This window comes from Ictalurus punctatus, chromosome 7, assembly GCF_001660625.3.
Source record: "Ictalurus punctatus breed USDA103 chromosome 7, Coco_2.0, whole genome shotgun sequence".
In the NCBI taxonomy this organism is placed as follows: Eukaryota; Metazoa; Chordata; class Actinopteri; order Siluriformes; family Ictaluridae; genus Ictalurus; species Ictalurus punctatus.
In genome coordinates this window covers 18,077,109-18,090,099 of record NC_030422.2, presented here as the reverse complement: position 1 = coordinate 18,090,099, position 12,991 = coordinate 18,077,109, and the positions used below count along the sequence as shown (strand labels likewise).

General features: G+C 39.6%; 1 protein-coding gene across 2 annotated transcripts in view; it reads right to left on the bottom strand.

The window, feature by feature from the left end:
* The window catches only part of LOC108267556 (calpain-5), a 13,324-nt gene extending 403 nt beyond the window's left edge, over window positions 1-12,921 (bottom strand). The window contains exons 1-15 of one of the 2 annotated variants that reach the window (XM_053681365.1): window positions 12,604-12,921; window positions 11,623-11,734; window positions 9,359-9,806; window positions 8,972-9,137; window positions 6,990-7,121; window positions 6,675-6,886; window positions 5,045-5,237; window positions 4,646-4,839; window positions 4,128-4,205; window positions 2,927-3,407; window positions 2,560-2,733; window positions 2,058-2,254; window positions 1,623-1,741; window positions 945-1,081; window positions 1-858 (exon numbers count right to left, since the gene is read on the bottom strand). The exon at window positions 1-858 is cut by the window's left edge and continues 403 nt beyond it. In XM_053681365.1, the coding sequence (XP_053537340.1) occupies window positions 694-858; window positions 945-1,081; window positions 1,623-1,741; window positions 2,058-2,254; window positions 2,560-2,733; window positions 2,927-3,407; window positions 4,128-4,205; window positions 4,646-4,839; window positions 5,045-5,237; window positions 6,675-6,886; window positions 6,990-7,121; window positions 8,972-9,137; window positions 9,359-9,360 (2,250 nt within the window). In that variant the 5' untranslated portion in view covers window positions 9,361-9,806; window positions 11,623-11,734; window positions 12,604-12,921 and the 3' untranslated portion in view covers window positions 1-693. The remainder of the gene's footprint in view (window positions 859-944; window positions 1,082-1,622; window positions 1,742-2,057; window positions 2,255-2,559; window positions 2,734-2,926; window positions 3,408-4,127; window positions 4,206-4,645; window positions 4,840-5,044; window positions 5,238-6,674; window positions 6,887-6,989; window positions 7,122-8,971; window positions 9,138-9,358; window positions 9,807-11,622; window positions 11,735-12,603) is intronic. The other variant, XM_017471743.3, reaches the window with a different exon arrangement.
* Between the last annotated feature and the right edge of the window lie 70 nt (window positions 12,922-12,991).

Genomic DNA, 12,991 nt, shown 5'->3' with positions numbered 1-12,991 from the left:
TTTATAAATCTGGTAAATCAGAGGTGATGACATCTAAGATTGGTTTGTACCTCAAACTACTCCACAACAGTTCCTAGATCAGAAAGGTGGAAATGTGCTCTTTTGTTAACTACCCAGAATAAAAACAATACTTTTATTCAGAGAAAACAGAAACAAAAAAAGGATCTTTGTTGTTTAAAAAAAAAGGATCTTAGCTAGACAATGATTGATAAATGCTTTCAGGGGCCTGGTTACATGAACATCATTGTCAACAGCAAACGTGGCCTAATGTGACTTCTGCTTTTAATAACTGACCAGCAGATAATTATGCTACCTTAATTAACTGCAAGCCTAACATACAATAGCAAATGCTCTTTTACTTTCTTTGGACTATTCAAAAGCACCAATAATGAACAGCATTTTGTGAGGACTGTTTTGATAGCTACAATGTTCCCTACCTAACGCAAGACTGACATGGATTACTGACCTACAATCACAACAAAAGACACTAAGTACACATAGTCAGGCTACAGGACTTGCTATACCACTCAACAAAAGCAGCAGCTCTCATGACCAATCAGAAGCAGGCACGTGCATGACAATACCAGACTGTAAAGGATAAACTTGCAGAAGTCTGGTCCCAAGCCTGGCTTTTCTAATCAGTTTTCAGATTTTAGTAATAGCTCAGTTGCACTGTATAAGTCAATGGAAAAGTCATAAGTCTGTCAGGCACTGACTGGTTGAAGTCTCTACATAGATGCAGCCGCGAGACTGACCACCTTGCAGTTCAATCACTCTGGTCCGTCCTCGTTCAGTGGCCCCTGTTTGGAGATGAGCTCTTCCCAGGAAGGAGTCAAATAGCAAACCTCTTCCCCATAGCTAGATGCATACAAACACACACACATTGCTGAATGTTTCTATATTACTGAGACTTCTGTGCAAATTGTTGAAGAATCACATCTCACCTCTATGCAGATATTCCTCTTAGGTTTCCTCCTGTAGAAAATGGCTTTAGTGTTAAATTCAGGACTTCCATCTTTTTTAAATACCCGTGTCCTTACAGTGACATCCTCGCACCTAATGACGGCATATACATCTGGAGCTGTGAGAAAGAAAAATGGTAAGAGACTTAAAAGTAACAGTTCATACAGATGACTTAAAATTAATTTATGGGACATTTCAAGAAGCACTCTGTTTTGTTTTCAAGGACTAGTCAGGAGATGTAATTCATCAACCGACAGCCGAGGGCATCAGGTGCCAGTATTAGGTCTGTGTGAGTCCAAGTACAGAATGTACACAGGATGTCCTGCAGGATTTGCTACTGTCTTTGTGCCAAATGGAGTGGTTTTTCTTTTTTCAGTCATTCTAGATTAAAGTGTCTACTTATTCGCTTTTACATCTAGTCATTTAGCAAAGTGTTTCCAAAAATCAGGAAATTAACACAAATTTTAAACTTATTATGAATGACACAATAACACATATAAAAGGTCTTACTTTACTTTAAGCACCTTTCAAGCATGAATTAACAATAAGTGCTGCTTTAAGGTTTCCAGCTACCTTGTATAAATGATGTATTATGAAGAGAAATATGAGGGTGTTACTGTTGTAGAACAATAGTAGTGTGGTGGTGAATTTGTAGCAACCTGGATGTTTGGGCTTGCTGACTGTGGAGGCTCTGTGAAGGTACACTGTAACAACAGCACATGGCTGAGGCACACAACACTGCCACAGAGAGGGAGCAGGCAACTCCTCTTTCAGCTCCCTACAGAGAGAGAGAGAGAGAGAGAGAGAGAGAGAGAGAGAGAGAGAGAGAGAGAGCGCACTGGACCATTCACTCTTATAACAGGCATGTGTGTTGGGAGACAGATGAACATTGATTGGAGGGAAACTATACATTACATTACATTAAATTTATTCATTTAGAAGACACTTTTATCTAAAGCGACTTACAAATGAGAAAATACAAGCAATACATTATGTAGCTTTACAAAATATCAAACTGCTGATAACTCATGTATTATGTGGATTAATTTCTGCTGCACTCTGATGCAGTGTACGCATGGCCTGCAGCATCTCACCTGAGTTTCACATGGGTGTGTGAGAAGAGGCGGAGAAGGAAGCGGCCAGGAACCCCAGGCTGGAAGGTGGTGGGTACGAGGGCATAGCGCCCAGGGTCAAGGGTTACACGCAGGGTAATACTACGTGAGTCCATGTAGACTGAACTGGCTGCCTGCTCAGAAAAACACTGCACCCTACTCACACGGTTCACCTCGACCTGAAACAGCATTAAAAACAAAGACAATTCGAAAGGTAACGCTATAGTCACAGCAGCACATGAAAGGATGACCTAGCCATTTATATCTTCTGTATACACATGTGTTTGGAGACAGTGACAACAGGCCAGCTTTATGAATATTACACAAAATGTGATAAAGCAGGGAACTCGTTGTTCCCCTCTACTAAGTGGTTCCTATTAACATTTGGTTCCTATTAACATGTTTGAACCTCATAAATCTGCAGGTAAAGTATATGACTAGAAGTGATAACAGTAGCAGTAACAGATTGGATGCAGACTCTTACCCTCAACACCTCAAAGCCGATTGGAAGATTTTCACCTGCTCCTTCCCTCCGTTTCATCCTTCTGTCCTCTTGCTGCAGGCATATGAGCACCTCATCCCCCTCTCCTCCCAACTCAAACATGAACTGAAGGAGAGAATATCGTGGAGCAGAAGTGAAAGTGTGGCACTTATGTGGCTAAAGGAATGATGCAAAAAAGTAGATGACATTAGAAAATGTATTTTAACTGTGAGATTTTAAAGATCCTTCATGGTGCCTGTTCATTTACAGAGTATTACCATTAATTATACTAAATCACATGTTTTACATGGCAGCAGTCTAACTTTCTTCATATAAAGTTATATATTCACTAGTGACCAGTCTGCTGTACCTGAGGATTATGAAGAAATGTCTTTCTGTGGTTAATACATCCCCCACACCTACTTCTCCTGTCCATCTCTCTCTCCCAACTTTCCTCCACCACTCCTTCCTCCTTTCCCTGAAACGCATCTTCATTTTCCTTTGTTGTCCTGTTTCCTCTTTGTGTTAGCCCAGCTTTCTGTTCACCTTTAGCTTTCTTCTCTTTCACTGTGTGGTCCCTCCTCTCATGCAGCTGCCTTTCACTCAGCCTTTCTTCTTTCCTATTTCCTCTTGGGGCAGTAGTTGGACGAGACCACTGGGAACCTGAGGAGACCTTCTGGCTGTTGGAGGATCGAGAAGCAGTCGGCCTTGTTGAGTCTAGAGGAGCATGAGTCCACTCTCCAGAACAATGCGTTTCTCTCCAGTGACCCAAATGCCAGAACAGGCATCGTTCCACCAGCCTGCACACCACCATATCTGTGAAGTAGTGGCAGAAGTCCTCAAACTCCATCCTGGTGAGGGAAACACACAAAGGTCTGCCATAACGTATAAGAAGTTAAGATGTTTTTTTGTTTGTTTGTTTTTTATCATAGAACGTAACAAGAAATACTTTCAAGTATAAGTACATTGTTTTTTGATACTTGCCAATACCAACAGCAATAGCTACTGATGCCGAAATATGTAACTACTTAGTTTTAAGAAATCAGGAACATCAAGGAACATTTTATTTATCTCTATGTATGTTGGTTGCTGCAATGAACTGCTAGCAATGAATACTTCATGAGAAGTTTTATGTTTAAGATGTTATCATTGATATAGAGCGTGAGGGAGGTTGAACTGAGCATGTAGAGCAGAATAAGTGACCACAAAGTGCCATGAATCATACTTTGAATTGTACCTCATGAGCAAATTGTAAACAGTGGTGAGCAAGAGGAAATAAAACCATGCATAACAGTTGCTCACAGAACCCACAACAGTGCTCTCACATCTAACAGGTTCACTACATATTTGTGTGATCACATTCAGCACACAATTCAGTTCATTAGCACAACATACTCTACTGTAGGTTTATATTACATAGTATAACATGGTATCTGATGAGTACAAGCATGAGTAAATGGCCAAAGCATCGGACCCCATATCATTATCATTATTGATGCATCCCTACTTTAAATTCTGCTCAGTTCTGTAGAAAATAGTCACTTTGTCAAGAATAAAACCTGAATCATTACCAAAATTCGCCCACATCTCTGACAATCAGCCCCATCTTCTCTCTCTCACAGCGGCCCACCTGCTGCCATTCCTGTGACCTGCAGATGGCACCAAAATATGCAAATGATTTAGAATACACTGCAAAAACGGACAATTTACCAAGTGAGAATATCACGAATATAGTCAGATTTATCTAGTATTTCCTGAGATTACAATAAACCAAATATAAGATTATTGAAGCTATTTCAAGACATTTTTGCTCATAAAATAGGTTAGAAATAGGTTTAATAATCTTACGGTATATTTGGTTTACGTTAATCTCAGAATAGGAAATACTAGATAAATATGACTATTTACAAGATATTTTCACTTGCTAAGGTGTCATTTTTTGCAGTGTAATAAAACACTGACTCAAAAATAAATGTACTACTTTGGTCATATCAGTGTATGGACAACCAAAATTAATGCATATGAGCCAAAAATATCAGTGCCTTGAATGACCCACATCTGCCTGCAGATATGATAGGTTACTTGTTACCCCTGGCTCCAGGCCCCTGTCCAGTCCGCTGTGCCCCATGGGTTCCTCATGCGCACCATGTACAGCCGGGATGTTCCACAAACAGGTAACAGATTTTCCCCAACACGGATCTTCCTAAGTGCAGTTACACCATACGCGTGACCCTTCACTAAACCACATTCCAGCACAGACTCAACCTGCTCTCCTTCTGCTGGCTGCATAAATACAGACAGAGAGAGAAATTAAATTGCTATTTGAAGGTCAAAAAAATAAGAGAGATCAACTATGTTTAACCATTTCAACTTGCTGCTTCATTGGTGTGGGTTCTTTGGGTGTTCAGGCCTGCATATATCATTGAATCCTGTAGGAATGTGTTTGCTTTTTGCTGTCAGAGCGTTATTATTATTATTTTTTTTTTACCCGTATGGAGCATGTGATGAGAGCTTTACAGCTGTGTGCTCTGGCTAGCATCTGGAACAGCACCCTCCTTTGGTCACCATGCTGGCTCAGTGTCTCTCCATCCAAACACAGTGGTTCAGATACTCCTCCAGTGAAATCTACCAGAGCTTCTGCAGTGTTTCCTCCCTCTAAGGCTTCATAACAGCCATTGAGCCTAACAGAAAAAGAATGAGAGGTAATTCTTACATTATTACTGCAGTATCAGTAAACTGAATCACAATAAAATATACTGATAAAATATCACACAAATATTCTTTCTTTGAAGTTGTAGCACCTGAATATATGAATTTTTTTCAGGCCACCATGAACTAAAAATGCATGCTTTAATGACAAGTATTATCGCTCATCTCTGTGGTCTAGAGTTCAAAGGAAAATGCTGCGTGTTATCAACCTGATCCAATTCAAGTGTCGAACTGTCACCTGCTATCATTTCTTCTGTCAGTTCAGAAGGTCCTTTACATTTGTATCTCTTATGGTACATCCATCCATTTTCTCTACCGCTTATCCTACTGGGTCGCGGGGAACCTGGAGCCTATCCCAGGGAACATCGGGCACAAGGCGGGGTACACCCTGGACGGGGTGCCAATCTATCGCAGGGCACACTCACATACACATTCACACTATAGACATGCCAATCAGCCTAACATGCATGTCTTTGGACATGGGGAGGAAACCGGAGTACCTGGAGGAGAGACGGGGAGAACATGCAGGCTCCACACAAACAGGGCTCCAGTGGGAATAGAACATTTCACCTGAAGGTGTGAGGCGAACATGCTAACCACTAAGCCACTGTGCGCCCTCTTATGGGACATGTAGCAACAAATCTATTAACAAATTATTATCTGGAGATGTAATAATTCCTAAGAAAAGGAATGGATTTGAAGAAACGTTGAGATGTTTGTGCATCACTCTGAAAACAATAATGCCAGGCTGTACTGCATATGTAACATTAGCTTTGGGGATCTCTTATCTATACCTGCATTGTTAATGCATAGCAACTAGATGCTGCACATCTAGAAATGTGCTTAGTTGTATATGTCTAGTGCATAATTTAACATGTGTTTTCATAATTAATAAACTTGAAAGAGATTATTCACAGCATGCATAAATGATAGCAAGTCCAAATGTCAATTAGAATGTCATTTGAATCACACTATATGGCCAAAAATATGTGGACACCTGACCATCACAATGTTGGGTCTTCCCCAACCTGTTGCCAGAAATTTGGAAGCACACAGTTGTCTAAAATGTCTTTGCATGCTGCAACTTGTAATGCAATAATTTTTCTTCACTGGAACTGAGGGGCCTAAACATGTTCCAGCACGACAATGTTCCTGTGCACAAAGGAAGGTCTAAAAAGACATGGTTTGCCAAGGTCAGAGTAGAACTCAAGTGGCCTGCACAGAGCCTTGGCTCAGCCTAAATGAACACATTTGGGATGAACTGGAACACAGACTGCACCCCAGGCCTCCTCAGTATCTGAATCACTAATGCTCTTGTAGCTGAATGAGCACAAATTTTACAGCCACGTGCTAAAATCTAATGGAAAGCCTTCACAGAAGATTGGAGGTTAAAATCTAACATGTCATACTTGGCATAAGCTTTCTCCAGCAGGGCACTCCAAAACTCCCGTGGTGTGGCTGAGCGACAGAAGAGCAGAGTTCCATCCTCACTGACCGGTAAGCGGTCATCCACCACCACATCCATCCACTGACCCAATCGCCAGAAGCGGAAGTGAAAAATTCCTGCATACAGGTGTGGGCGCTTGGGGTTCCACTCCTGCTCCATGTGATCTGGGATGACCTGGACATGGACATCATTTGTAGGGAGGTGTGGAAAATGTTAATAAATGGGCAAAAAAGTCTACTTAGCCTCCTTTTCTCAACCTCTCCTTTCACATACGCACTTTCTTCCAAAGTGATGGCTCTGTTGCAAGACAGGAAGTAGCTGCCACCATCCAGCAGTTACCCAGACTTCCCTGGTGCAGATCTCTGGTACTGATTCCATCTACGAAAAGTCTTGGATCTTTACACAGTTCCTGAGCCACAGAGAGAGGTAAAGAAGACGTCACAACTGATTCTCCTGGAAGTCAGGATAAATGTCTGCCATTATTTGTCATCCATAGAAGTAAACTAAAGTATAATACATTGACTAAAAGCAGTCTATTATATTTAGCATAATTTAAACAGCCATTATTCATATTCTTAAATATTGTGGTTAAATTTTTTGACATTTCTGTGACAGATTCTGATATAGATGTGTGTGTATATAAATATATAAAAGAGTGAAGTGCTGTCAGCCAAGACCTGTTCATTTACACACTGACATTGGATCTGGTCTCCAAGGATCGCTTGGTGTCAGGTTACCAATGCCAGACACAGACAAAATTTTATACCATATAATCCACATGCATTTGTTAAAAGGTTTCACAATATATAATCCAAGGATTTTAAGAAGATTACGAAGATTACCTTAGAATGTATTAATGATGCCACACTGTGTGTTTGTCTACTCAAGAACATCAAAGTCATCATATCATTTGATCCCAACCTGGATATAAACTGAAAAGGCATTTTTGTGCAACAGAGACTGATGCTGCTTTTAACCTTCCATCACTGTGCACAGTGCTCTACTCTTTATTTAACAGATAATCACTAACAAGATGATTATTCCACTCTTTTTATCCCCTTCAGTGATCGCAGTTGCTGCCCTTTAACCCAAGCATCAAGTATCAAGCTGATATCAGTTAACCACAGCGTCAGACGATGGTGTCCTTAGATATGATCACATTCCTCTGTCCATCTAATTCTTAATGATATAGATGCTTATATTATTAGCTTTATTTACATAAATATTAGATTTATTAAGATAACAAAATATCCCATACCAATTCTTTTATTAATGTCTTTCATGTTACTTATTATGGAAATGTTGATAAAAGATTTATTCAAGTAACCTGAGCTATTATGAAACTATTTGTTAATGAACAATTAAATTAATGTTAAAGACTAGATTAAAGATTAATGCTAGTCAGTATGTAGCTTAGTGCCTACTTGTGAAGTCAAAGCATTAGCGCTCTTTAATAATAAGACCGTCTATGCACAGCAGTTATATTATATTTGCAACCTTATTGATGATGAGTAGCATGGGGTCTTTGGCCAAGCTATAGCTATGTGATTTTATATCAGGTAATTTGATACGGTTCAAGTTAGCTAGCTGTTAGTGCTTTGTGTCCGAGTGTCTAACCTCAGGCCCATTTTCAAACCTCACCCAGGGCCCTACAGACCCACACAGGCAGCCTGTCTACTGCTACATTTGACTGGTCACACTTTAGCAGATACAGACACTACTTTAATCACTGACAATTTCTTTCTTTATTTTTTACAGCATAACAAAAAATTTTTTGGTAATGCTTCTGACGCTGACCACACGACAGACACACTTCCAAGGTTTTAAATTGCAATGGGCTGATGCCTTGTCACCATTAGAAAGGCCTTTAACTAATCATATCTGTAATGGCACTGCTGACTGTGTAACCATATTTAGACTGGCAATAAGTAGATGTCCACATAAAGACAGGAGAATGGCATGAACGTCTGACATTCTGAACGTCTTGCCATCTTTAGCGCAAAGAAATAGCAACAATAACTCACTTTTGACAAGGTGGTGATGATGGTTCTCATATATACAGAGAAACTTATGTGTCAGAGGTTCCATATTGGGCCATATTCGTTGCTCAGGGGGCACAAGAGAAGTGGTGTGTACAACCGTACCAACAGGTGTACCATTTTCTATAAAGCCTTGTGAAACTCTAGATTAGCTCAACTTTAACTCTGGGTTAACATGAACTTATTGTCCATTTATTAAATAGGTGATTATTTTTCTCACCCGTGGTCTTTTCCATGTGAGTCCTGGAGGTGGTGTTCTCTTGTAGAACAATGACTGAGTACAGGCAGGGAAGTGTGGGTCTTGAAAAAGTGCTCCATGCCTCAAACATGCTCGCTTCAGCTTGTGATAGTTCTGACCATGAAACAGACAAACTCTCTCTGGCATCCTGCAGAGGTAAGGAGACAATGACACAAAGTGAAGATAATAAGACACAAGGTATGACACAAGGCATGACATTTATCTTGTAAAAGCCTCCTTCATTACTACACTTCACTCAATCAGATCTACATCAGTTTACACACACACACACTTAGATTTTGTCATAGACAGCATTCAAAACCCCAGGTAACAGGTAAGATGTGTGCAGACCCTTACAGGTGTCCTTACATTTAGCCTTATGTTCAGAGTTGATGAGTTTTCATGGTTTCATTTTAGACCAATGTGCATCGCAGTGAAACTGAATGAATCAGGAGTGGGTAATCCCCTTGAGAGTTCCAAAAACTAACTTGGGTTTGCATTCTTGATTGAACAATCATCTTAAATAATCTAAAATTATTAAGTCTAAAATGGGGCACGGTGGCTTAGTGGCTAGCCCGTTTGCCCTGTGTGTGCAGAGCTTGCATGTTCTCTGTGCGCTTTGGGGGTTTCCTCCAGGTACTCCGGTTTCCTCCACCAGTCCAAAGACATGCGTTGTAGGCTGACTGGCATTTCCAAATTGTGCGTAGTGGGTGAGTGTGTGTGCGGTTGTGCCACGCAATGGATTGGCATCCCGTCCAGGGTGTCCCCTGCCTTGTTCCCCGAGTCCCCTGGGATAGGCTCTAGGCTCCCCGTGACTCTGTGTAGCATAAGTGGTACAGAAAATGGATGGCTGGATTAAGTCTAAGTAAGGAGCAAGTATAAGTAAACAAAATCATTATGGTTTCTTTACTGGAAACAATCTAAATATAATTGGAAAACGATTATATCACTATGTTTTACCCTCCAAGAGCTCAGGCTTTTAATAAAGCACTAATTTAGAGTCCTATTAAGTGCTGAAAGTTTGCTAGTTAAATCCTTAAATCCAAGGATTAAAGTATTAGGTGGAAGAACTAATTTGATTAAATCTTTGTATAACTGTAATGAAATATTAGAAACTCATGGTTGATTTGACTATGCACCACCAGGTCTGCACCACAAGAGCTCAATTAAAATGACCAGAAATGTGCTTCCAGGTAATTAGTTGAAGACTGAATAATGGGTAGAGAAACAGAGACAGTTATGTTTAAGAGGGGCCATTTTAGCTGTTAAGGGTTTTGGCAGGGGCAAAGAGACAGACCTGGGGCCAGGAGTGAGTGCCAGAATATGATCTAGCACGGCGTCTGTGTCAGTGTATATGCCAGGATAATTTGTGGGTGCAAGCGTGCATGCAAATACCACATAGGCCATCACTAACACCCCACACTCTTCCACCAAACCAACCAACCTATTTACAGACAAACAGCATAAAATGCCTGGTTCGACACTTACCTTAAGACACAGTGACTTCAAACACTGTTCTTTATCACAGCAACACATGCTGGTTACGTTTAAGAAAGCAATAAAATACACTAAAATTTAAAAAAAATAAATAAATAAAAAAAATAAAAAAACTTTTTAAAAAACAAATACTTAAAATATGTTAGAAACGTTTAAATAACAATAAAAAAGACTCAATTGTTTTAGGAAACAATGCAAAAAAAAAGAAGGATGTTACAAGGAGGTTAAAGAAGGGAATTGTAGTAAAACATATATGCAATAGTATTTTTTTTTATAAAAGTATATTTGTGCCCATATTTCATTTTGCAAGGAAAGATTTCTATATATTGTACAAAATCTAGCTAAAACTACAAAATACTGTAAAAAATAAAAACATATGAAATAACGAATTACAGAAACAAACAAAACTGGTAATGATTTTAAATAGTTTTATACAGTATTTTAAACTGTATGCTTAAAATTTTTTTTTAAACATTTTAGATTAAACTGTTTATAGTTACAATTAAATTTTTCCCATCAATAAACCTCAGAATCAGAGATTAGCCAATTAACAAACTGTTGTCAAACATTTTCTCCATACCTTTTTAAAATATACTGCAAATAAAAATTACTTAAGATTTAATTGTGAGATTACTTAAAACTACATGCAATCGGTTTCCACCTTTTCTTCAAGTAAAGAGAACGTGTTTTTAGTACAACTAGTACAGGAGGCATTCAACACAAGTTTGAAATTCTCGACTGTTTATTTTGTAATAAACAGCTAGACAACTCTTTAAGAACATCACAATAATAAAACTATGCTGCTAAAACATTGGTCCGTGTTCTGAGTCTCTTAAGCATTTCGTCTTGTTTTTGCTGTTTTGAGTTTTGCTGATGTTTTACACACCACAGACTGAAGTAATCAAAACAATGATCCCTAATTATACAGATTATACAGAATAAATTGCCTAAAAAAAAGAAGTTGGAATATTTTGAGACATGATAAAGGGAATGTCAAGCTGCCGGATTGAGAATAAACCTTTCAAACATCCTTCTCAAAGTATGATTTTATGCTCTGATGATTACACACTACAGTTATTAGTAAATGTGAAAATGAGCCTTGAAAGAGTGTTAGTCAACACAGACTGAGTGCTCACCCTTTTCCTTTGTCTCGATGACTGTTGTTTCAACGTTTTCTCCCAGAGCTCAGCTATATCCAGCCATCTATACACAGCTTGTCCTTAACATCATGCCATGTTGTTGAAGCTGCTGGTAACAAGAATGAAATGCTCAAAAGGTCTGCTATCTATATTTCAGCTAAACTAAGAACATGACAGGGAAACGGTGTTAGAGAGGTTGAAGAGCAACAAGTGTTTCCTTTCAGATACCTGTCTGCTCGCTGTCACCGTGACGACCAGATCCTGAGCACCAGACCAAGACCAAGTGGTAATTCTCTGAATGGACTGGTGTCCTGGCAGGAGAACACGACGCTGTGTCTAACTACACCCCTGCAGTGAGGTTAGCTTACGACACTCAGGCGTAGTGGCTTTGCAATTGTACTTTATGTTGCCTTAATCTTACAGAAAACTAGCACATACACATAGACGAGACATGTCCGTGGAGCTACTTTGTAAAGAGTTCACACAATGTGTACATTACCAACAGGGGGGATCTACACTTGCAATTGTAACATCATCTCTCCTGCCACACTATCTCACTTAACAATGCCATGACAGACAGTTAGACGTGACAAACTGACTATCAAATTTTGCTACATTGATGTGCTGTCCAGCGAATATTGTAGTATTTAGCAATAAGAAACAAGATAGAACCTGTTCCAGAAAGCATGTACAATCAAGCAAGAGGCATACAGACCATGTACATGTGCCATCTGCTCTGTTCCTCATATTAATGATCTACTGTATATTTGACTGAGTCACTTTCACACACTCTCACAGTGCATTTGTTGACCTGAAGCAACGTGCTGACCAAGATCTCCCCTCTCCTCAATCTGTCGCACTACCCCATAGTCCATAACTCAGTTTAAAAACACACACCAGCACCTCTACGTCCATTTGGCATGAAGCAATTCTCATTCCCTGGCATACACACTTAAACAAATTCAAAGTCACACTTACGTCTTTCTCACTTTTTCTCGTCTGTTCGCTCATTCACCACTCGTCCCTGTCTGTTTTTCTCATCCCAACTCTCCTGGCAAATCCATCATGCCATATCTGTTGTCATCAAACGCGTGGCAGTGACACCCGAGTCCTCCAGGGGCCTCCAGCCGTGCAACACACACACACACACACTTAGAGGGATATTTCCATTTACTTGATTTATTGCAGCTTCCTGAAAACCCGTAGTTTATAAATCCACATCACAATTTGGCCATGTGAAGGGTTTTCCCAGGTTGCCACATACATAGTACAAAAATAAAAACTATTATATTTTTTTTTTTCCTAGTCATTTTAATTACAGTTGTCTTGTTGTCTTACATAATGGTGTCATGGATCAACATAGTAT